This window comes from Chanos chanos, chromosome 8, assembly GCF_902362185.1.
Source record: "Chanos chanos chromosome 8, fChaCha1.1, whole genome shotgun sequence".
Taxonomy (NCBI): Eukaryota; Metazoa; Chordata; class Actinopteri; order Gonorynchiformes; family Chanidae; genus Chanos; species Chanos chanos.
In genome coordinates this window covers 32,981,586-33,006,015 of record NC_044502.1, presented here as the reverse complement: position 1 = coordinate 33,006,015, position 24,430 = coordinate 32,981,586, and the positions used below count along the sequence as shown (strand labels likewise).

Genomic DNA, 24,430 nt, shown 5'->3' with positions numbered 1-24,430 from the left:
CTGATTTGTAAAGAAGATTTGATTAATGGTTAAGTAAACGACAGCTCTTGAGTTCATCATCACAACAAGAATGATTGGCTGGAGAGAGATGTGTAAACACAGACGTAGGATCCATACTTTACTATGCTGATCGTGTCGGGAAATGAATTAAAATGAGATAGTGAGACACACAGAATAGCCTAGCCCTAGACTGATTATAACTACTAATGCTAAGTGTCACAAAGTAATCAAATTATCGTACATAATGGGACTTTTGGCATTATTAATCAATAATGCCAAAAGTCCCATTATGATAATTACATCTTACAGAGGGCAAAATTATCGGACGTTTTTCGGTAGGCCTGATTTTCCCCCCATTTAAAAATAATAATGGAGTGTTCCAATATTTTGAACAGTGAATACGATTGTAATATGTTAATACAGTGTGAGTGAACTTCAAATATTTTTGCATGCAATGTAACCACCATTTTCTTGTCCGTTGTAGTGTGGGTGAACTGCCACCTGCAAAACAGTCGAGCGGCTGCACCAACTTTAAAACACTTGCTGTTCAGCATAACACTCACATTTTCTTGTGTGCAAAGTGTGCTTTTAGTGTTTTGTTTAAAATGCTTTTGTGTGAAAGATGTATTGTAACATGATACTTCTCTGCCAGTGTAAACTTGTTAAATATTACATCACAAAGTAGCTATTTGTATACTTTATACAGCTTACTGAAAAATATGTTATAAATGGGCTTTCAGCGCATTATCACAGTAATACTTTTTAACACTTTCCAAAAGAAATGTACAGGTAATGCACTGAAATACAAGCATGAATAAGGACACTTAACAATTACACTGAATTTTAACATAAATGTATTAAAACTTCAGGATATTAAAATGTATATTTTTAAAGTATGCTTTCAGTGCATTGTTACAGTTATCATTTTGAGCATACATACAAAAAATATAAAAAAAAATATTGGAAAACAAAGTTCAAGTAAGTGCACTTTGGAAATTACACAGTTCAAGAAGGACTTTCACTTAAAGTCTATTTTCATATAATATATTTATAGAAAGTGTACTATATTACTTTATAGTACACTTTTTTAATTATTTTAAAGTGTGTTAAAAGTTTTATTGTAAAATTGGTAAAAGCATGATGTTAGTATACTCTTGTAAACACCCTCTCACAATCTTCCTGCTCTGTCATTTCTAGATTCTCTTTGGACACAAATGCTGCCAAAAGGGCAAAGATTTCTTCTCTTGATTTAATCACTGAAGTCTAAATGCAACATCCGCAGCAGTAGCTAGGTTCTCGCCTAGGACGTCAGAATGGCCAGAAAACCCCACTGACTGTATATCCATGTTCAGGTTTGTATCTGCTTTAGTTTTCTCTTCAATACAGCATGGCTGATGAATAGCGAAAAGAGTGAGCTGGCTGTTGTCTGCATTTAGTGGTTGTATTGGTGATGTCACTGTAAAATCTTTCATTTGTTTCTACACAAGTATTACACTTTTAGATCTGACCTGCAACGTCCATTTGTATTTCTAATATGAAGTAAAGTGCAGCTTAGTATTCCACCTTTAGGGCTCTGCACTTTGTGTTTGATTTGCAGATGCATTCAAGGCAAGTACTTTATGACAAAGACTGTCTGGAGGGCAATGCTTTCATATTTCAGAAACTCTGGTTTTACAGTAGTGTCTATCATAGCCAGCAGGGGGAGGAAGAGATAGCACTATTCATTTTCCTGTTTGCTGCTCTATTCTTAACTAGAGCCATGATTATTTTCATCTTACTTTGCATTTTTTCAAAGTTTAGCCCATAAAACAAGACCAGTTGTTCATTCTCAGAGGAAAAAATGAATATGACCCTTTAAAAAATGAAGTAATGTTTATTAAGAGGACTGTTTGCTTTTAACTGCCCAAACCCTCAGTCTACACCCCATCACTCTCTCTCATTACACCAGAGGGTACCGAATGTCTTATAATCTTCACACCTGGTTGTCTTCCTTTTATTTGCAGTTACATGCTTGTTTGTCAACCTGAGTTTAATAACAGAAAGATGGTTTGTTTGGTGCTTTCACTCCTAATCATATTTTGTGTCATTTCAGACATGTGCCTGCAGTTAAAATGTACCTGCAATTTAAAAATTAAGTCTTAATTTTGGGTTTGTTTGTTTGTTTGTTTCCATGAATCATTGCTGCAAATGGAAAATGTAAAAAACTCTTCAGATGTAAAATTTAGTAAGTAGCATTTATGAAGGAACTTACAATAATTTGGGCCACATGGTGGTGCTAATTTACTTATATAAATTCAGTGATTACCTCATTTATATTATGTTGCACTAATAGGTTATTTACTAAGTGATAGCTAAATAATTGGGCAGTAATCACAATATACATGCAGATAGTATGGAGTCACGTACTGGACAGAATTTGGCATTAGCTTGAAGCAAATGACTGAATAATGTATAACTGTAAGGCATGGTGTTTATCATTTGCACTAATGGGTGCAGACTAGGTACAAATATTTTATATAAGGGTAAATAAAAACACAGTGGTACTATGGACTGAGGACTGTGTGCTTCTTGAAAGTTGTTTGTTTTTTTGTGGTGTGTGTGTGTGTGCACACATGTGCACGTGTGCATGCCCATGTGCGTGTTAGTGTGTGCATGTGTCTATGTGTGTATACCCATGCACGGACACACATAACTGTGTTGGATGTGCTGAATGCATATGATATGACAATGTAATGGCCATGCATGATTTCTGTCTTTTATACTCCTTCATTGTGTTTGCCTTGCACCATCAGAGTGTGTATGTTTGTGATACAATTTTTATAAGTAACATTTGAAGGATATAATTATCTCAATATTGAACCAAGACACAATGCCAGGTTATCTAAAAAAAAACACTAGCATCTTGTGTGTAATAAATTATCTGTTTGAAACGAGGGAACTGAATGAATGTTGCTTGGTTTGGCTTAGTTTGGATTAGAGGTTTAGGATCCACTATGAGGTGAGCTGTCTTGGTGCAGTGTCTGCATGATGAGAGGCGTTTTAGTATGCAGGGCTTGTTTTGGGCATGTTCTGCAGTACAACAGTTCAGCAGCATCTCAGAGTTTGGGCCGCTTGTTCCCTTGATTCTGCGACATGATCGGAGAAAACAAATGTCAAGCACTCGGATGGCTTGTCAAATAGAGGTGAGAGGCGTTGATTCTCACTGGCTCTGATGCTGTGCGTGGAAGAGTGCCTTTGAGAGGCTCAGGCCCTTCCCTCTGTCAGGGCAAGAGCAGAAGGACACAACTGGCACTCAGGTTTTCTATTTAACAAGCCTTGGTGCCTGTGTGTACACCTATGTGTAAGAGTTTAAACATAAGTATTTGAAGTAGGTGAATAATCAAGCAAAGAAAATAGAATACGTCTTAGTTTGTGTTGAGTCATAGAGAAAGAGTAAATACAGGTATGTAAATAGCAGTGAGAACAATAGGCATCATTTGGTGTGATGCATTTACAGTAATGAAAAATGAAATAATTATTTTCATATGCGAATAGTCGCATTTTCTTTTATTTGACCATGATTTTAAATAATCATGTTTTTGTCATTATATATGTTTTTCTGGACAGCGTGATTTTTATCACACATAAATTCGCCTCTAATGTGACATCAGAGATAATATATGACATAGGGATATGTCAGCAAAAAAAATAAAAACCAATTTCACATTGATAAAACCTTTGCTATCAAGCTTGGGTATCAATCAGTTCAAAATAAATCAAAATACTATATCCAGCAAAGTGACATAAACTATTCTATTATGTAAATCATATTGCTATAGTTCCAAAGTGTAATAAATGGTTATTTAGGAGAGAAATACTAAATGAAGAAACTCTGCAACTTATTTCACAACTTGATTGCAGATGTCCCCCCCTTAGTTCCAACATTAATGTATTTTAATCCTAATAATCTTAATTTTCTAATGGCCCTTTACCATAGTGAACAGTCACTAGTAAAAAGTGTCAGTCATTGCGCATTCTACTAAGAAAATAGGTTTCCAAATAGATGATGAAATAACTAATACCACACACAGTTGCTGGGCACACCTAATTACAGCATTAAAATTCACACAAAATTGTCTGTTTGGCCATGCCTTTATTCACAGAACCAAATGTGTCATATTGTTTGACATGAGCCTACTCCTCACCTAAACCCACAGATCATTCATAAATATCACTTGGTCCATGTACTTCTTTTTTTTCTCACTAGAGCAGCACACCAAACAGATAAAAGTACAATATCTATTTAACCAATGAAATGAACAGTTGAGAACTGATATTATATTTTTTGATATACTGAAGAGTAAGACACTTTGATGTCATATATATATATATATATATATATATATATATATATAAAACCAAATCAAACAACTAAGTAGCACTCCATAATACATATTCATAAATATCAGAATATCAGTGTCTGTGATAATGGGAGACCCTCATAGCACTGAAGGTGACCTCAGACATACCTGAGCACAATTTCAGCACATTTAAGGTGGTTATTTATTTTGTACATCAATTCAACTTGAGTTTTACAAAATCACCACTCTGTTTCAAATAAAGCTCAGTGCAACTCACTGCCTAAATCTACAGCCTTTCATCATAGCTTTTCATCAAAGCAAAATTAGTTAGAGAGGGTGTACAGTATTTGCAAGAGCTTAGGTAAACTTAACCTGTAGTTAAAAAAATAAACAAATAAATAAACAGGGGGAAAAAATAGATTGAAATTAAGTGTGTATCAAACAATAAATGATCAGATGTACAGAATATCTTATATAATCTAAAGAAAGCAGTGCTTGACATTAATTACAACCAGGGAGTATGCAGAAACACTGGTCTCAAATGAATGGCTGAACGCCAGCAGAACCCAATTGCGAGGAGGTTGAAGTGTAAAATACTATATTTAATATATATCATCTAATGAAGTGGTCCCATAGGAATGATAAATCCTACTCATTAATGCTTTGGGGAGCTTATTTCAAGACACCATAGCCCATTTAAAGTAGAACACATTATGCCTATAACTACTCCACAAAAGAATCATAATCAATTTCAAACTACAAAAAATAAACACAAAAAAATGAAAAATTCACAGTTATTTCCTAACAGGCATAGAAAAATATTACTCTTTTCATTTTCATGTTATATATTCAAGTACATATAAGTAAACCCACAGGAAATCATATATGTGTGTGTGTGTGTGTGTGTGTGTGTGTGTGTGTGTGTGAATAATTTTTTTATATAGACAGTATTAAAACAAAGACAAGGCTATCAACCACAAAGTAAGCATGTAAACTATTTCATGTGTGTTTTATCTTGCTGTATACTGACACACTGTACACTATTTTTCATAGATTTGTTTTTCCCATAATAGCACTCTTTGAGTGTAAACTAAGGATGCAGTCCATCTGACATGATACGATCATTTGGCACACAAGCATTCTTCTAGAAGTGCTTCAGATTGCTTATTCTAACAGCAAATGTGTGATGATCACTCCATAACCACAACAATCAGATGAAATTACTGACTTTGCAGCACAGCATATTGTACATGTACATTCACTGACCAGATTATTAGGTACACCACCTGATTTCACAAAAAAAGACTCAAGCTACAGACAGCCAGTCATGTGCCTGTGGCTTGCTATATAAAGCAGAGAGAGAGAGATGTTGGGACATCTGGTTACTGTTAAAAGTTAGTATGAGTTTACCCAGGCAAATTTGAGCATGTGCTCATCAGTGCCCGGCATGCCAGTTCACTTTACAGCAGGTACACTTTACATGAGAGGCCTGCACAGTATCCAGACCTCAACTCAATGAAGCACCTTTGGAATGAGATGGAATGGGCTGTTCACAGTGAAGCCACCCTCCTATCCAGTGTGCAGCGAGTGCCTACTTATGCCATCATCTCAACATAAGTAGGCGGGACCAACATTCCTGTTGAAAGTTTCCATCTGTGTACTAGATAGGTGTACCTAATAAATAGGCCACTAAGTGCACCTTTATTGATTCATTAATACCTTATTTCACATCTGTACATTATTTACACAATGTCTGTGCTATAGGCTCTTTCTGTGTTGAAAGGCACAGCATATGTGTGCGTTGATTTGAAGACATTTCTCTGTGCCCGTCTCACCCTTTTGAACTTGTAAACAATGATGGGTGCAATGGAATTTCTTTGGAATTTTGGTTTAAAACAATTGCACTTCAACTCTTTTTCAAAACTATACATCCATGCTCATCTGTATGCCTTACTTGGTGCAGTGATTTCAATTCAATTTTTTGGCAATTATTGGATTGCTGTGACAAATGCTAAAATGTATGCTGATAATAATCACATATAACGCAAACAAACAAAATTTATGGTCACAAGCAAATCTGTTATTCAATGGAATGCATCATCTTTCCTCATACATATAGGGGAGAGCAGACCAAAAAGTAATACAGGTCCATTGTAATACTGTCATCTTCTCATGTTTTAGAGAAGCTGTATGTTGATAAATCAATAGCCATATCATCATGCGGAAATCATACTAACAATCTTTTAGCATCACATTACTAAAAATCTTTTTGGAACTGTCTGATTGATTTACAATGATTGATATATTTACTGTGTTGTGTATGTGTGTCAAGGATTACACATTCATCATTGTTGATCACTGTCATCCTTCTAGTGACTAATAGACATATAATATAGTTTTTAAATTATCCATCAGCTTACATGGATTGCAAGTCATGCCTCCATTGTGGGAATCAGTTGACAACATTTTTCATTTAGAGACAGAGACAGAATGAAAAATATAAAGAGATCAAAAGAGAAAGGAGAAGGCACCATAGAATAATGTTGCACATTATGTTTAGGTTCTGCCACATTTTGTCTAAGTGTCAATAAAATTCACAGCATGTAACTGTAGCACTGTTATTAGTATGGTGGTATGTTGTTTGGGCACTATAGTTAAACTTATCTTTCAAAAGCAGTAAAAAAAAAAAAAAAAAAATTAGGTTTGGCTCCACTCTCCCCCACTGGTAATACCTATTCATTCAGCTGCAAACTATCTCTATCATTTCAGAAACATGTCAAAGCTTTGGTGCTATATCACTGTAACAGGTTATACATTAACGTGACAAAGTCAGCGGTTACAAAATTTCAAAAAAGCTTATAAAAAAGGATATGGTAAATGTATTTTTCTACAGCAATACTTCAACATTTTATGATCTTGACATTCATGGGGAACATAAACGACATGAATGTTGGTAATGAAAATCATTAAAAAGTCTGTTGAAAACAAGGCCAGAACAAATTAAGCCTGGGCCTCCGTGTGGATGTAAATGAAGGAGTGTGATCTCGTCTTCACCGTTTGCACTCCCCTGGCTCTCTGCAGTGGTTCAATCTCCATTAAATTCAATTACCTTTTCCGCCAAGATCTCTTGGAACGTTGATAGTTGTTTCATCTGCTCTGTCTGCATGGAGTGTCTCCTCATCAGCTTCTTCTTCATTTTAAAGTCAGGGCCACGCTTCGGGGAGGAAGGTGCTACAGGCAGTAAGATTTTGTTGCTGGAGTGAATAGGTGATGTGGGCTTGCCATTGGCTCTGATGTCAGGGATGGGCCTCTGGGGATTGACATTGAGTGGGGGAAGGAATCCTGGCCGAGTGTGAGAGATATGGTCCAGCAGGAGGGTGCCAGAGCCCCGACGTTCAAGCAGACCTGGAGGACGCCGCCGCATTGTAATAGGGGACACAGAGTTTGGGATACTCTCTAGGGATTCCCGAGAAGAACTGGTGAGCAGGGACAGCGGAGAAGCGTTGTATTTGCGGCGCTCCACTGACACACGTCCAGAATCTGGAGATCCAGGAATAGATTCAGGACAAAGGTGCGTTTCTGATTCATAGTGTTCCATGCGGGTGAGTTTGGGATGAGCAAGGCTACGGACAGCCATTGAGGTCTGGCCAGTGTTCTCCTGGGACTCTGGAGCAGTGTTTCTCCGGTAAAGAATCTGATGCTGCTGAACTTTGTCTGCCCACGAGGGACCCCAAAGGGATGCACAGTCTTCTGAGCAGGACCGGTCAATCAGCTTTGGGGAGGAAGGGTCGTGTGTCTCAATACTGTGTCTACGGGACAAGAGGGGTCTCCCTGGTCCAGATATTGACAAGCCATTTATCTCAGTGACCACCTTCTCTTCCTCCTCCAGGTTCCCCTCCACCCTCTCTTGAGCTGCCCCACTCAGCACAGATGGTGCCACTAGGCCCCAGGGCTCTGAATTGAGCCTTTTGAGCAGTTTACGTGGAGGAGGTCTTTTCTCTCCCGGAGGGCGGTTGCTGGGAAGTGGTAAAGCAGAAGTTAGCGCAAAGCTGAATATTCCTTCCTCTTCCTCTCCTGCGGGGGAGCTGGAGGTCCGGATTTCTACCTCAGAAGGAGACATGCAGGCCACTGGAGACAGCTTATCTACTACACCCGGTGATGGGGGTGAGTTTAGGTATTGCTTGGTCTTCTTAGTGCCTGAGGGAGACGTGTCAGTAGTTATAATGATGACTTCTTTGCCTTTGGCTTTGCAAGCATCCAGCAAAATTTGCAGGGTTTCACGGTCACCTTTATTGATGGCATGCATCAAAGCAGATGACCCTGAGTAATCTTTAAGGCTGGGATCTGCTCCATTTTCCAAGAGCAAGGACACCACCTCTTTCCCAGCCTGTCCTGCACAGGCATGCATTAGGGCAGTCCGACCAGATTTGTCAGGGATGTTGGGATCGGCTCCTTTCTCCAGGAGATATCGCACCATTCTCTGACGTGTTTGTGAATCCTCATAACCTGCCAGGCAGGCAGCAACAATGGGTGTCTCCCCACGTTCATTGCCTTCATTAATGTAGGCTCCACCCTCCAGCAGCAGACGAGCCAGTCTCAGTTTGCCCTGAAATACAGCTTTAAGGAGGGCATTTCCCTCTGTGTGTAGAGGCCCTCCGTCTCCCATGTCAGCTCCCCTTCTGCAGCACCCTACAGCCTCTTCCTCTTCTCAGCAATGTTCAGCCATTCCTAGTGAGACACTGGACAACCTAGACCACAAAACAAAACACTTCAAATGGTTGAAGCAACCCTCCATTTCAAATTCTATCTGCAACTCACTAAGTGTACTTACTTAGTGTAACTTTTTTGTTCTCTAATTACACTGTCATATTCCAGAAAATGATAGTAACATTTAACCTGAAAAGCATCCTTGTGCCAATCTACTCTCAGAATGAAAGTAAAATACTCACTGTATACTCACAGTTAAATAATGCTTGTCCCCGGGCACTGATATTCAACAAATATGATCAAAATATGAGAAGAGTTCCTTTATTTGTGTTATGTTAGTGGCAGTGCTGCTTGATCTAAAGTATTAAGGGCATAGTTACAGTCTGTTAGATTCTGTGTATGATCCTCATGATATCAAGTGCAAATCTCTCTATTTAAAGAGGTACAGTTCCTAATCAACTCAGCCATTTCATTCCATAGTTCCCATTGTAAAAGCTCACACTATGAATTCTGAAACTGAACTCTCCATTAAACGGACTTTGTAATTCCACAGACAAGCAGTGATAGTACATAAACACTGACAGTGTTGCCAGACTGACTGACCGAGGGCCTTTGCATAACACATGCCACTTGTTGAAATCAGACAGGGTCAGAGCTGGTAAGCTAAAGTTAATACAAAATTACTACGTCCTGAAAGCACGTTAAGTGTTCGACTCAAAATAAACATTCACCCATAGTATGAAATAGCCTCCATCATGTAGCCTCTGAATGATGTGACAAACATGACATTTCAAATTCTATAGTGCCAGGAGATGATGAATTGTAACGGGTGAAACTGTTCCACCAGGGCCTATTTTGATAACAAAAAGTTGAAAAAGAATGGTGACCACAGGACATGAGTGGAAAAGCCCTACAAATATGGAAGCTCCTTTCAGCCAATTTGTGCACAAAAAAACATCTAGGCCTCTCATCTACCACCTGTAGGGTCTAATGGAACACAGTATTCAAATAATGATGTTATTCAACGTGTGCTGTCCACATTAATATACACCATTATCTCACAATGAACCCACAGCTGTCTGTGACCAAGGGCTGAAAAAAACCTGATGATTACAATTATCATACCTATAAAGAGGACACTAAATTTAATTCAGGGCCCATAGACAAATTGTAAATGACTTTGAGGGCTGCCGATCAATCTTCGCTTGTTGCCGCAGGAACTGTAAGCAGACAGCTCCCCCTGCCAGGCAATCTGACAAAACAATCAGAACAAATGAACTGAGAGAGATGTGGGGAGGGTGTGTGTGTGTGTGGGGGGGGGGGGGGGGGTGCACACATTACTATCATTACCTTCAAATGGACAAACTGAGCGATTAACATTCTGCTGACAGAGGCCCAATGCCTCAGTTTCAGCTGACAGTTGATTTGATACCTGACATAACCCAGGTCAGCTGATATATTTATGTGGGCTACACAAAGGGGAAAGTGGAGAGGAGAGATTTGTGGAGCGGCTTTTGGAGGGGACAGGAGTGGGGTGAGAGAGTGAAATGGGTAAGTCGGTATGTCATCCAGTTATTTCTCATCACTCCCTTAGGTAAGAGTAGAAATATAGTTCTACACCTGACTGAAGCTGCAAGGAAGATTTACAGAGCTGATCTCCAGCCTGCTTCTGGGTCGGTGAGTACTGCAAGAGCAGCAGCAGTGGTTAAGAAAGATGATGTTATTCTTTTTTTTTTTTTTTTGGTGAGGGAGGGGGGATTGCTTCTACACACTGCTTTGTTTGTCATGATAAATACATTACCTGTTTATATCAAATAAAGGCTCTATGCTGCATTTTTTTTTGTGAAAGTTCCTTTCTTAAAAACACACACACAAACAAATCCTCACCGTATGTCTCTAAAATAATAACCTACAATCAACCTTCCTTCCTTTTCATTTGCAAATTTGGACTGAGAAGACTTATGATGGCAGATGCTGATTTCCTTTCATTGCAATTTGCTGCCATAACCTAAATAAAGGGATGCTTTAGGGCATAAGGAACAGAAGGCCTCTTTAAAGGAAAGACCATGTGGATGTGCCCTGCACCGCAGTAGTCTGCAGCATGGCTGTGCCGGCATTCTCGTGTCTACCAACTCCCCCGCCTACAAAAGAGAGTACAGGCTGAGTCTTAGGGCACCTCATTAGGCATTCTCTGTGATTTTGCACCCTGAGCTTAACCCCAGCAAGCTAGATGCACTAATTTTTACATATTGGTGCTCACACCAGAGGAAAAAGAGAAAGAGAGAAAGAGGGAGAGAGAGAGAGAGAAGGGAGGGGTGAGAGGGATATATGTCTTCCTGCAAGGACTAACAACTGCATCACAATTGTAGCACTTTGTACATTCATTTAAAGAAGTAAGCAAACGAAAAAATTTGGAGAAAGTTCTTTTCAAATTCAGATTTCAACTTTGAGCATGAGTCATCTCAGCTTTAGTCAGACGGCATCCATCAACATCGTCACGGAACCATTTTTAGACATTAATCCAGTCCCCCATGCAGTCTCCATTTAGTGTTTTTTCCTCTGCTCTGTTTTTTTTTTTTTTTTTTTTTTTTAGGGTGTGCTTTGTCTTTCAATGTTTTACGCAGTCTGTTTAAATGCCACAGTGCAGTAAATACAGATGAAGGCAACTCAATCTGACAGTTCTGCCCTCAGATTTAATATTCCTACCTTGTGTAAGACTGAGTATTGTGGCCTGTTAATAGTTATCCTTATAAAAACAAACCGTGTATCATCATGTCAGACCAGATATTAATGAAGCTTCATGTGCTGCTCCTTTGTTTGACTGCGGGTGTTCATTCAGGTAGAACAAATACTCCTGTGGGCCAGAGACATAGACTGTGCTGTCATGCTTTCTCTCCTGCAGTGTCCGCTCTAGGCACTTTGTGTCCCAGTTTGACCTCTGTGTTTTCACCTCAGTAGAATGTGGTAGGCAGGTTAACATCAATCAGATGAGGCTGAACAAAGGATTTCATCTGTGAGTTTGGGGTGGTTTTATGAAATGACTAAGCATTCTGTGAAAATGCTTGGTACAATGATGGCACAACAGTCAGTGGCAAGCAAAACAGAATCAAATGGCAGCAGTGAATTCGACAGTTTTTATACCTTCCAACAACCGAATACGTACTTGAGACAGACAATGAAATGAGTGTCAAGCATTTTTCTGAATGCCTCTCTTTATCTATCGCTCGTTCTTTTCTCCTCAATCATCACACCTCTCAACATCTTTCCCTCATTGTCCTTCTATTCTCTATTCTCTCTTCTCTCCCCTCTGCACTCTGCACTCTTGTCAAGCTGTTACATAACAGTGGGGTGTGTTACTCCAGAGCTGATTTCATTCCTCAAGGCTGTGGATAGGTTGGAGGGTGGTGGTATGGGGGCTGTTTGAGTAGTGGATGCATCGTTTGAAATTACCAATCGCCCCAGAGAACTTAGAGGCCATTTCTAGCCTGCTGGTTGGCTCATTAAACCAAACTGGATTGTGCAAATATATCATTTTCTCAAAGGCATCAGCGCTATTGCTTTCTTGATTCCTCCTCACTGCAATTGTCACTATTGTGCCCACTGATTGGCCATCAATCCCTTGTCACAGGTGAGCAGTACCACACCAGTGGATGCCAGCTGATACTGTGATTCTCCCTTTGGCACAGTCACAGAATGTATTGATGGCTCTTTTCAGGAGCCATAAAGATATTAGGTTTGCTGAAGTGGATGGAGGTCATGACATCTTGGTTTTGAGTCAGTGTATTTTGAGGGCTATGACTGCTTCTACCTTTTTTTTATCTGTTTTGTATTAAAAGTAAACGGAGGAAGTACAATTATGTTGTACGATCACAGTTCTCAGACTGCATTACTCCTCACTGACTAAAAAAACGCTATGCAAAACAGTTGTCTATTATGCAGACAAATCTGTCTACACTGTATGTATAGTGTTCTTTTAGACACAGAAAGTAATCTAATCTGTACTATAATGGTGTGGTCTTTAAAAAAGAGAGGGGCACTTCGAAGGAATTATTGAGAAAACAAAAATAGACTGAAGAATAACTCAGCATTGAATCAATAAAGGTTTTTCATTAACATTTACTCTGTGCCCCAAAGGACACTTTATATAACTGTAACATAGAAACATCACTGAACAAAAAAAAAAAAAAAAAGAAAGGAAGAAAGAAATGAACATGAACTTTCCAAGAATGCTAGGCAAGCAGAAAGGTATTTGGAGAGCTTTAAAAGAATTATACTGGCCAGTTTAATATAATTATCTGATTATTTATATAAAAAGAATGAACCAATTGTTTCTGAGGTTTAAGGCAACGTTAATGATTTGACAATGACAAGAATTGAGAGTCATGATTCACATACATATATTTCCTACTATACCAATACTTCGGTATTTGATAAATGTGTGATTTTCTTTCATTTCTGTATTTGTCTACATTCATCTGTTTCTAATTTTCAAATGTCATGAACCTAAGAGCCTCAATATCTATCATACTGGTCTACGTATCGTTCACTTTCGTGTTGCTGTCCATGGTACTGACTTGACTATCTCCAGTAAGAACCTAAGACTGCAAAAGATCACGGTTGCAGGCTATTATAGAAATTTAACTTAGAAGTACCGTTCAATGATCATTCTAAAGTGTTGGATTTACAACCGAGAAGAAAATGTTTTTTTTATGGTCATTGCATTAATTCATTTTCAGTATTAAATTTGGTGTGCATTCTTTACGTCAGCCTCTCGAACTGACGCAAGCTTTCGCTGCTATAAATGAACAAACATTGATTAATGAAGTTGCTTTTAGCTAAAGCTTTAGAGAAAAAGCAAGACGATATATATAAGTTTAACACTTGTATAATTGCTCTTGTTATTATAACGTTAATGGAACACAATACCTTCGGAAGGTTTAGTTAGTTTCGTCTCGGTTCGCTTCCATTTTAAACCACAAAAATCCTCTGAAGAAATTATTTGTTCGAAAAGACTCCCAGACTCTCCTCGCAGCATTCCATCGGAGCGGTCTGAATTTACATACCACCTCGTATATTGTGGCTTCCAGGACTGCAATAAACCATCAGTTTGGACTGGTTGGATATTTTACCCACTTCTAAGCCTTGGTGTCTTGGCTCAGTCCTTTTCGTGACACATGTGAAGACTGTCGGTCTATAAATAGACCACGCGAATCACAACATTAATAGTGATGCACTTTGAAAAGAAATGCGTCTCGAGAACTATCTGAATACACTCTGGTGTTGTATAATCACTGATCTGGACCTAAAAGGCACAAGCTGGAAATCCGCTAATGCTTTCAAAAGTGCAGTGAAGCTGCATATAATTTGAGGACCACATATAAGTTATGTCCGATTTAAGTTAAAACAAAACAAATGAATTCTATTCTATTTTAAGGGACTTAAATTATGATCACCTGTAACTCAGAAGCAAAGCTATAATCCAAGGAGGTTTAACAAAGATCAATTTGTGAATCTATACAAAACAGAGCATCCAACATACACATCATGAATGAGAGAATGTACATTTGAACGGCAAATCCTATATATACTTCACAATTTATGCTTTAGACACGACCAGCAGATCAATGACGAAAACATTTTATATGTTAATGTATCCTTACCGTGGTTGCTCTGCGTTAATCTATGTTAATTCCATGGGCCACTGATTTTTGCCACCTAATATCCACCTCCTGTCAGTGATTTTCTACGCAGTTATTCCTGTCTGCTGCTGTTCTGCGATAAATTGTCTCCCCTTCCCCCACATCTCTCCCGCGACCACGAGTTTAGAAGACGAGTAGCGTCGCTGCGGGGGTGGGGAGTGGGCAGCGTCGTAGGAGTGAGAAGTGATGTGCTGCGATCTCTTTTAGTTCCCAGGATAAGCAAGGGAGCGCTCGATGGCGCTAAAGTGATTCTTGGTATTGTCTTAAAAGCAGCAGACTGACTGCGCGACAGACTGTTGCTACTAAGAGATATGTCAGTCTATGAAATAAGGACAAAACAATTGCCTAAACCTTAAGTGGCCTAATCCGAGATATTTGTCATTTTTGAGACGTCATACAGGTGCTTTTCTTGAAAAGGCAGTCTTTTTTAAAGGATTGGGATATTCAACAGTAGGCTATAGCCTAGCAGCTGACACTCTCTTCTTGCTCATTGTTTTTTGCCTTGTTTTTTGATTCCTTGTTTTTAGAAATTAGCCAGCTCCTTTTGTAATGGTGTAATACACTCAGTCTCCAGGAAGGGATTTAACTTCGTAGTTTTAGCTATCTTAAGAGCCTTTAAGCATAAAATTGCATAGCTTATTTGCCACTCTTAATCAAACTGCAAGCCTGCGTTTTATATATTTTTTCGTAACCTACTTTGCTTCGTTGTAAACTACATTAAAAGTCGCTGCAGCAGTCCTCATGAAATGCCATTTTCACACGCAACACAATAGATGTCTCCTTGACAGGGAAATGAAAACTTGGTCGGCTGTTACCCATCTCAGTCATCATTTGCGTACACGCATATCAATGACTATGTTTGCCACAAACATTTCGGTGTATCCTCCATTTTGTAGGCTATTTGTTGTTTACTCTAAATTCTGGTCAAGCATTAGCCATTAGATTCTATTCCTGTACACTGATGGACTTGTGTGTCTAGAAACCCTCTGACATAATATGAATATCATGATGACTCATTCCTCATTGTTTTTCCTTCATCTTAATGTGTCGCGAGAATAGGCCTAATGTTTGTGAAGGAATGTAAAATTTTGACCGTAGGACTGGCTTTAAAAATGTAGATCTGTAGAAACCCGTATTATTATTAACGTATTTGCTTGATCTTAAAGGTTTACTGGCGCTAATTTTCATATATTAAATCCAAGTATGCTGGGGCTCTCTGTGGTAAAGAATGAAAGGTGAAATAATTCTCAGACTGCATTAATACTAATTCAGTGACTGTAGCTATTATGGAACACAGTTTCTATGGCAACTGATTCACTGGATTCCTACAGAAGCGTTCCCACGGTGACATGCACATGCCGCAGCAGGAAAAACCTTTACCGGGGTGACGATGCGCATGTATCTCTGATTTCTAATTTTGGAAGGATGTCGAATCATTACTTTTATGAAGTCTGTAGGCAAGAATACTTGTTTTACAGTTATGTCCACAGTTCACCAGACATACAGAAAAATGTGGAAACGGCATGCAGCTGTCGTACACAATGTCTGTAAAATGTTCATTGTAATTATAATTAAAAAAAAAACACACAGCCTTACTCCAAGTGTGATCTTGTTGACTGATTTAATTGATCAACTTTTTGTCAGTGATGAACTCACCTGTAGAATGATGTGCAGACAGCAGAAAGTGAATTTTTACATATTCCACGTGTAATTCCAAATTCAGTAGCCTACACTGTACGATTGAAACCTGCGGCTCGGCAATGTATATCCTATTGTTAATACGAAGTATAGCAAATATCCGACTGCTCCTGCAGTTCCGGTGGCTGCAACTATGAGATTAATCTTAGGTTGTAAGTATGTCAATATTATTATCATGTGTATGTTAAAAAGGTATGTTAACTGATCTTCTTCGGTTTCTCGTCAGCCATTTTATATTGATTGAAATTTGCTTTTTTTCCTGTATAATTTTTAAGTGGATGATTTGGAATATTTCCTCTTTTTGTTAACACGTAATGCCACCCTGCTTAAAGTTAGTTTTAGTTTGAAGTGACTTTTAAGGACCTCTGTGTCGACAGGGCCAAAGTGCAACTTTTGATATTTAATTAGGCGGAACTTAAATTCACTCAAGAGTTGTGTTGTGGGACCGTATTTCTGAACGGAAAACATGAACACTTAGGAGCAAGGTATTAGGCTAACTACAGTAATACGTGTTATGTGTTAATTTACTCGCGCCTATTCTTAGCACTATATCCCAGATATTTCGATTTAACAGCTCCCAAAACGGAAATGAAAACTACTTAGAAAAGTGAAAAAGAAAAATCAGCGACAGAGGAACACTTCAAGCAGCGCAGAGCAGAAAGCTAACATAAGCTATGTGATAAAGTAGCTGCTTCGATTTCCCGCCCGAAAGCTATTCTGAAGTTCTGTAAAATGACGAAGTCTTTGGGAATACATTTTTATGGATTTTTTTTTTTTTTACTTGTAAGGCTGTTTTTTTCTGTGCACTCATCCGCGTTTTATCATTCTGGCAGTTTAAAGAGTAACAGCTTGTAAGTAAGCAAGGCTGGCGAAACCTCAGCAGCAAGTTTATTCTTGGAATTCCTATACAACATGGAAATATAGCACTCCTGTCACGTTTCGTAATGTGGCGATATGAATCTGTTTAGATACGGATGATGCATCGTTTTGCACATTAAGAATGTTCTTTAGATTGTCCGTAGAGCAGTTGGGTGTGTCTCCTTTAGAGGAACTTCTTCAATGTTCTCTCCTTCGTTTACTTCAGCACCCCTTATTTCACCGTTAATGGGCTGTTTAGGACTCTGACTTGTGGACTGGTCAGGATGGACTGACCAGAGTGCTACTAGAAAGCACTGTGCAAATGTCGGTCTTAGAGGGGTGTTTTATTTACAGAAATCTACCTCAGCTCTAATTCCCGAGAGGAGCCGAACAGAATTCCTACTGATAAACCTTTGAGAACCTTGATGTCAGTCCAAATTACGTTTTTAACAACATCTGTACGTCTTCAGGAGTAGGTTGTTGGTTGATAATCCCAAATTAGTTATTCTTTTTAGATGTGCGAGAAATTTGGTGTATGATCAGTACACACGGATCCATCCAACAGGGGAGAAGTTTTCAATGATGAAATGTTATCTTTTTAAGTGATCAGCAGTGTGCGGTTTCCAGTCATTAGTTCAGGATTATCAGTGCCCTCTTGCGCTGGTATCCTATCTAGTTGGTTTAGTCGCGACTAATGCTATCTACAAAAAACTACGGCACTTGTATATAGTACAAAGGGAATCAAAAGTTCATGGAGAGCACTTGTATTTCCTTTTAATGTAACAGCCGTGTGTACTGTCGTCTATATCTGGTCATTTTCCGATAGAATATTTTAAATAATATATTTTAGTTGATTTCTTTTTATACTATATTTTAATGAATTTGCCATGACGCGACTATTGATGTGTAGATTAATCTATTCACGCCTTCTGGCACAAAAGGAGCCTATATCATATAGTTAAATTTTCCTCTTTTGTTCCTCAGGTTTTTCTGTGAAATATAATGAAGGCATGATGTGTTCTATCACAATGAAGTGATGGTACTGCATTAGGTACTGAATTAATCTATATATGTGAATAAACCAGTTTGTTTATATGAATGTTCCAACAGGCTCTTTAATTTTCATTAATCCCTTTTAGGAGCAATAAAATAAATAATAAAGCACTCATCACCTAAGGTAGTGTTAAAATGAATGCAGTCATAATTAAATCTAAGTACAGTTGAACTGAGTTGAACTTGATTTTTGTGCGCAAATCTGCCCTAACAATGAGAATTTTTTTTTACAATGAGAATGTTACCATTAGGTATACTGTATTTTGATCTTTATGTTTGGTTTTTCTCTCAGCAGGTCCATTTTATTGTTGTTGGTCTGATTTTCCGTCATTATGGCGGGACGCGGGCGTGGGAGGGGGCGGAGTCAACTGAGTTTCAATATTGAGGTTGTGGGAATCAGTAAAGGAGACAATCTTCCCCCTGCTACTCTTCAGCCAACCCCACTCTTCCCTGTGAGTCTTTTTTAAGAAATGGTGTAATCTAGATCCTGTTACTGACCACATCACATCTCAATGCTTTTTTCATATTTCAACTATATCAAAAAAAAAAAAGGGTGGGGGAGCGGACGGACTCTGAATTGCTTCTCTAGCTGTTAGATTTACCACATAGTTACAACAATATAATGCCCAACATATAACATTATATAATTACCAATGTAGTACTATGTAGTGAATACATTGTGTCTTTTTAGAATATAGTTTGATATTTTGCCGTGTCAGGATGTTGACAAGTTGTGACAGGAACTGTATTATTTTGTCTGTTTAATGTCAAAAAATGTAGCCTATGGAACACAAGCCTGTGCCACTGCAGGTGGGAGAAGAGGCAGAGTATATGTTAGCTCTGAAGCAGGAGTTCAGAGGAGCTATGAAGACTTTGCCTTACTACATTAGGCCTGCTGCCCCCAAGAAAGGTCAGGGACCCTCTCACTTCACACACTTCTCTTCCCTTATTATCATATTACTTTTGAACACATGGTATGCAAAATTCTATGTTCATCCTTTATATCAGTCTGTTTTTTTTCTTGAGGATTAAAGAATGTTTTCAACTGAATGCTTGCCTAGTTCTGCTGTTTTTAAAACAAACTGAAGACTAAGCACTCCGGAGAGGAGAACACAGACGTGGATATTGGTCTGCAAATCTGAGCTTTGTTTACCAAGCACTCAGATACACGAGCTGCAATAAACTGCAAAAAGTTGCACAATGAGTCTTTTCCTCATTCTTCCTTATGTACTACAGATAAGAATAAATGGACTATAAAAAATGCATTTACAGCAATTACCCACCTGGTTGTTTTTGTGGGGATGACTGATAAGTGTTTCTAGGTAATGTCACTAAACATGATTTTAGCACTATCTGTCTCTGTCAGGGTTTTTTTTTTTTTGTTTGTTTTTTTTATGAGGAAACTGTTACCTTTGCCCACTCTCCCCCACACCCTTTCCAAGAATCAGAGTCATTTTGTTCTTTGTTTTAGCTCTTCGCATCACTCAATTGTCCGTTGTATATTTGTGTGTGCGTGTGTGTGTGTGTGTGTGTCGCAGCAACTGTTTTTTATTTAGTATACTTTTTGTAGTGCAGCTGCTCATGACTTATCACTAAATCACCACTGAGTCAAATTTCTTCCTTAAGGAGGTTGTTCAGCTTATTCACAGCTTTTATTCAAGAGAAGGCTTTTTTGATATTGGACCACAGGAAACGAGAGGAATAATCAGTTCCAGTCACTTCATCTCATTATCTCAATCTAATAATAATTACGCATCATTACATTACATTACATAAACAGGAACGGCTTAGTAGCCATAATTATGTTAGATTGGAGCAGGACAGTAGGTCAGAGAGACAAGGGCTGGTAAATGACAGAGGTTCAATGATGTGTTCTCTCCCAGGTTGGATTAGTCAGGTCTTTAATAAATGGAGACAAAATGATAATTTGATGGGACTAAATATGATCAGTTAAGGAAGTGTCCTCATCTGTCAAAATATGAACCTTGATCTGGCCTTTGAGAAACTTGAACTTCTCTAGTACTCTGAGGTTATGTTATTATGATTCTAACCACAGCATTTGATTATTTTATGAATTGCATACAGTTAGTTGTCTCATCATAAACAGAAACAGCCAGAATAAACATGTTAGATCAGTGCTTTGGGTAACTGTGTATGTTACCAACTTTACAGGAATGTGTGTGTGTGTGTGTGTATGTGTGTGTGCATGCACTAAAATACAACCTCTCTTTCCTCCTGATTTGTCCTCTTTGTAGATGTGGAGCGTTATTCAGATAAGTACCAGAACTCTGAGCTTACTGATGGTACCATGGAATGGAACCCAGGTAGAGTGTTTATTCCTCTTAATTTGTCACATTTTCGTTATTTACCACAAAATAGTGTGTTAGCTTTTCAACGACTTCCTCAGCCATTGATAGATGGAGGGCAATGTACTTAATTAAGACAGATACCGTTCAACAGAAAAATGGGATGTGTTTAATCAAATGATTAAAGGTGGCACTGCCATGCATGAACTGATTAATGAAATGATACTAATTAAAATGATTGATGAATTGTTAATTAAATGATTTATTACCCCGGATGTGTTCTTTTGAATATGCTACAGAATAGATGTTACAGTCTGAAAGATCTTGAATGAAATTTTAGTTAATCTCAGCTTTGCTGAACAGCCTTTTGCTTTTTAGTTCCTGGGGAGCTGTAACTGTCTGTTATGTTCTAGATTGGAGACGGCTACCAAAAGAACTGCACGTCAGAGTTAAAAGGCCCAGGAGAGAGAGTAAGTCAACACTGTCTGCTCTCCAATTCTGCACATATTACTTCCGTTTAGCAAAACTACACAGATAAATTGGCCACAAGGCCATGTTCTACATGGAAGGCCCTTTATCTAGTGCCTCTGCAGTCATATGAGTACAGCACTGTTTCTGTTTGATTAAATAAGCCCTGTATTTTCTCACTTCACATTCTTAAGCTCTAGGATATCGTTAGTACTTTGGCAAAGCCATCGCTGAAATATTTCTGTCGGATTAGCTACATATGCCTTTATCAAAGTAACGGTTTAAAAACTCAACATGTAGCAGGTCATTTAAGCTATAAAATGGAGATGAAATGGCATGGTGGTTATGCATATATTTTCAGGGAGACCAGGCCATTTGCGTAGCCCACATGAAAGGCCACTGATGGTATAAATGAGACCTGCTGAGAGAGAGCCAGACCAGTAGAATGTAGCTCTGTTTTATTCCTTAAGTGTCGAACCAAGCCTGTGACTCATCGCACTCTCTGGGGAAATCAGCAAGACAGCTCTCTGCAGCTTTGGCACACACACACACACACACACCTCCAAAATGAAAGAATGTAGGAAGAGGGATGAATGGCCAAAGAACAAAAAATATGAGAGTTTTCTTGCCTCTGAACAACGAGTGGACCAGACTCTCCCGCTCCCGCGTGTTATCTGGCAAGGCGGAAAGACATTTCTTCGCAAATCATTTCCCAGACATTTGCAGTGAGAGAAAACGAGTGAAAGGTTTTTTGGGGGGGTTTTTTTGGTCTCCAATTGCCCTCCCGTCTCAGAGTAAGATACTTGTTTGTTGTTACAGAAACCCCAGCCGTGCAGAGACAAGGCGCTCAGGCCCGTGTTGACACTGAGGACATTATACACAAACTAGAGGTACGGAAAAATACCTCATCAACCTGTTTAGAACTGAACATTTCTCTCTTCCCTTCACACCAAATATTTATACCTGAGAGTCTTACTGCTTCTCTCCTTGGAGTGACATATCAGCACTGCTTGGGGCTCTATGTAGAGAATGGTTGATTAAGATTTAAAGTACAAATCAATACACCAAGCAGTCTAATTGCTTCTGGGCTTATGCTATAGTCTCAAGAGGAACTTTCCTAGTAATAAGTAGATCAGTTAGCCTTCAGCCTTCAATTAGCATAAACAGGTTTGTGAACTGGCTCTGCTTATGGACCGTTGAGATTTCATATGAAATTGAGAAACAAATTTTATCAGAAATTAAAAAAAAAAAAGATGAGTCAGATAGTCACATCGACTGAAATAATGCACGCTGCCGCTGAGATATGTTAATCGGCATTCAAACCTTCCTTTGCTGTTTGTCTGTTGGTTTTACAGACACTTGAGAAAAAAGAAGAACAAGTGAGTTCTGATGAAGAGGAGGGAGAGAAGAAGAAGCAAGAGGAAGAGGAACAAGAGGGTGAGGAGGAGTATGATGAAGAAGAGTTTGAGGAGGTAAGCCCGTCTGGCCTTCACAGTCTGTTTAGCCCGTATCACATGTTATCTGCCATGTCCTCTCCCTCTGACTCTGTGTGTGTGTGTGTGTGTGTGTGTGTGTGTGTTCCACTAGGAGACAGACTACATTATGTCATACTTTGACAATGGTGAGGAGTTTGGAGGGGACAGCGATGATAACATGGATGAGGCCATTTACTGATGCAGCGAACTGGGTTTGTCATGCAGGATTTCACTGTCAGTAGACCATGCGTTCTGAGACTTTGGCACTGACCGTTTTCTGTCCGGCAGCTTCCTGAGTGACTAGATTACTCTAAAGACTGTTTCAGAAGATAAAAGATATCAGATGAAGACAAAGAGACTGCAGTTTCTGATCGAAGCTAGTTCTGACTCTGACGTGTTTAAGCTGTCAGTGGTGTCCTCATGCACATCTGCTCATATTCAAAATGCTGCTCTGTCTTCATACAGCCCTTTGCATAGCTTTTTCAAGTCTTTTTTTTTTTTTAAAAAAAGAAACCTTTTTATAGACAGAACATTTTAGATATGGCCTATGTAGTTACGTTTTCTTTTTTTATGTAAACCGTTCTGTTGGACAGTTGGTTTATTGTGAAATTTTACATTTTTAACGTAAGAAAGACAAAATATTTCCAGTTTTTAGTCAAGATTTCAAGATGTTATTGTTTTTACCATTGTATTTTTGATGACTGATGCTCATGTTTTATTGTCAAAATATAATGTAATAATGTACATTTTATCCTGTAGTGTTTTAAATAGGATATTTTTGTTTGAATCTTAGAAAATTAAAAATATATATGAACTTACATGTTAATGTGTTGTAATTTTGTATCACATATTATGTGAAAAAGCATTCCTACGTTAAGCCTATGTCAGGTGGAATTTTCCATATTCTTGCCGTGTGCTCCTGGAAAAAGGAGCAGTTCATTGAAATGACAAGTAGGTGGCGTGTTACTAATAGGAAAATCATTCATGGTAAAATCATATTAAGCACAACATATAATATGTACTATTCCCTAATCACTTCATTTAAATTCAGCAATATATTTAGTGTGTTTGCTGGCTGCCTGACATGTTTTCCTGATTCAGTAGTTTATGTTAACATGAAATCTCAAAATCACTTCTTTCCAAGAAAGGATTTCTAATAAATATCATTGTTTTCACCTACCTTACCACCCCTAGATATATATACACATATATGTGTGTGTATATTCTTAAAATCTTTCTGTCAAAACGTACTTTATAGCCTGCCCTGAACATGGCAGAAGAAGAAGCATTTGTTATCGGATATAAGTGAGACTTACATCCAAAAAATGAAAGCTGAGAAAGTGAACGCTTCAGTGCCATGTAAAAAAAAAATTACGTAATTGAACTGAATGACTTGCCCTCCTACACTGAATGCATTTTAATTTAGTTCTTTACCTGCTTTTTCACTGTCCTCAAAGGTAATATAGTATTTTCTCGTTTTCAAATGATCATTCACGTATGTATATATTAAAATCATGTTGTGGGGTTTAACTATATTTAAGACAAGGAATAATGTTGTCATTCCTAAACAAGACGGAACTTCCAGTACTTCATGGATTCCTCAAACAAACTTTTTGCCAATAACAAACATGAGGATGTTGTCTTGTCTCACATTTCTGTTTTGAACTGCAACCTGAAATTACGGAATGTGATTGCACATGCTGGCTACTACCGTGTGTGTACGTGCGTGCATGCGCGCTTGGCCGTTTTAGCGGCAACGGTGTGAGTTAATGTGCTGTTGCTAAGGCTTGTGCTTACTTTCCTGTTGCTAGGGTTGCACACGCAGC

General features: G+C 38.5%; 2 protein-coding genes across 2 annotated transcripts; one reads left to right on the top strand and one right to left on the bottom strand.

Moving 5' to 3' along the window:
- Positions 1-7,425: 7,425 nt before the first annotated feature.
- On the bottom strand, positions 7,426-9,006 carry ankrd34a (ankyrin repeat domain 34A). Its single transcript, XM_030782771.1, has one exon. The coding sequence runs from the start codon at positions 9,004-9,006 to the stop codon at positions 7,426-7,428; it is 1,581 nt and encodes a 526-aa protein (XP_030638631.1).
- Positions 9,007-16,911: 7,905 nt separating this feature from the next.
- On the top strand, positions 16,912-23,118 carry polr3glb (RNA polymerase III subunit GL b). Its single transcript, XM_030782188.1, has 9 exons — positions 16,912-16,929; positions 18,287-18,353; positions 18,648-18,807; positions 19,136-19,265; positions 20,611-20,679; positions 21,075-21,131; positions 21,949-22,019; positions 22,485-22,601; positions 22,717-23,118. The coding sequence occupies exons 3-9, from the start codon at positions 18,688-18,690 to the stop codon at positions 22,801-22,803; spliced, it is 651 nt and encodes a 216-aa protein (XP_030638048.1). The 5' UTR covers positions 16,912-16,929; positions 18,287-18,353; positions 18,648-18,687; the 3' UTR covers positions 22,804-23,118.
- The last annotated feature ends 1,312 nt before the right edge of the window (positions 23,119-24,430 follow it).

Bases quoted from the DNA above. Each gene is read 5' to 3' on its own strand.
- ankrd34a (XM_030782771.1), bottom strand. From the start codon at position 9,006: ATGGGAGACGGAGGGCCTCTACACACAGAGGGAAATGCCCTCCTTAAA.
- polr3glb (XM_030782188.1), top strand. From the start codon at position 18,688: ATGGCGGGACGCGGGCGTGGGAGGGGGCGGAGTCAACTGAGTTTCAAT. The intron at 22,020-22,484 runs GTACGGAAAAAT...TTGGTTTTACAG, and splicing joins ACATTATACACAAACTAGAG to ACACTTGAGAAAAAAGAAGA. The intron at 22,602-22,716 runs GTAAGCCCGTCT...GTGTTCCACTAG, and splicing joins ATGAAGAAGAGTTTGAGGAG to GAGACAGACTACATTATGTC.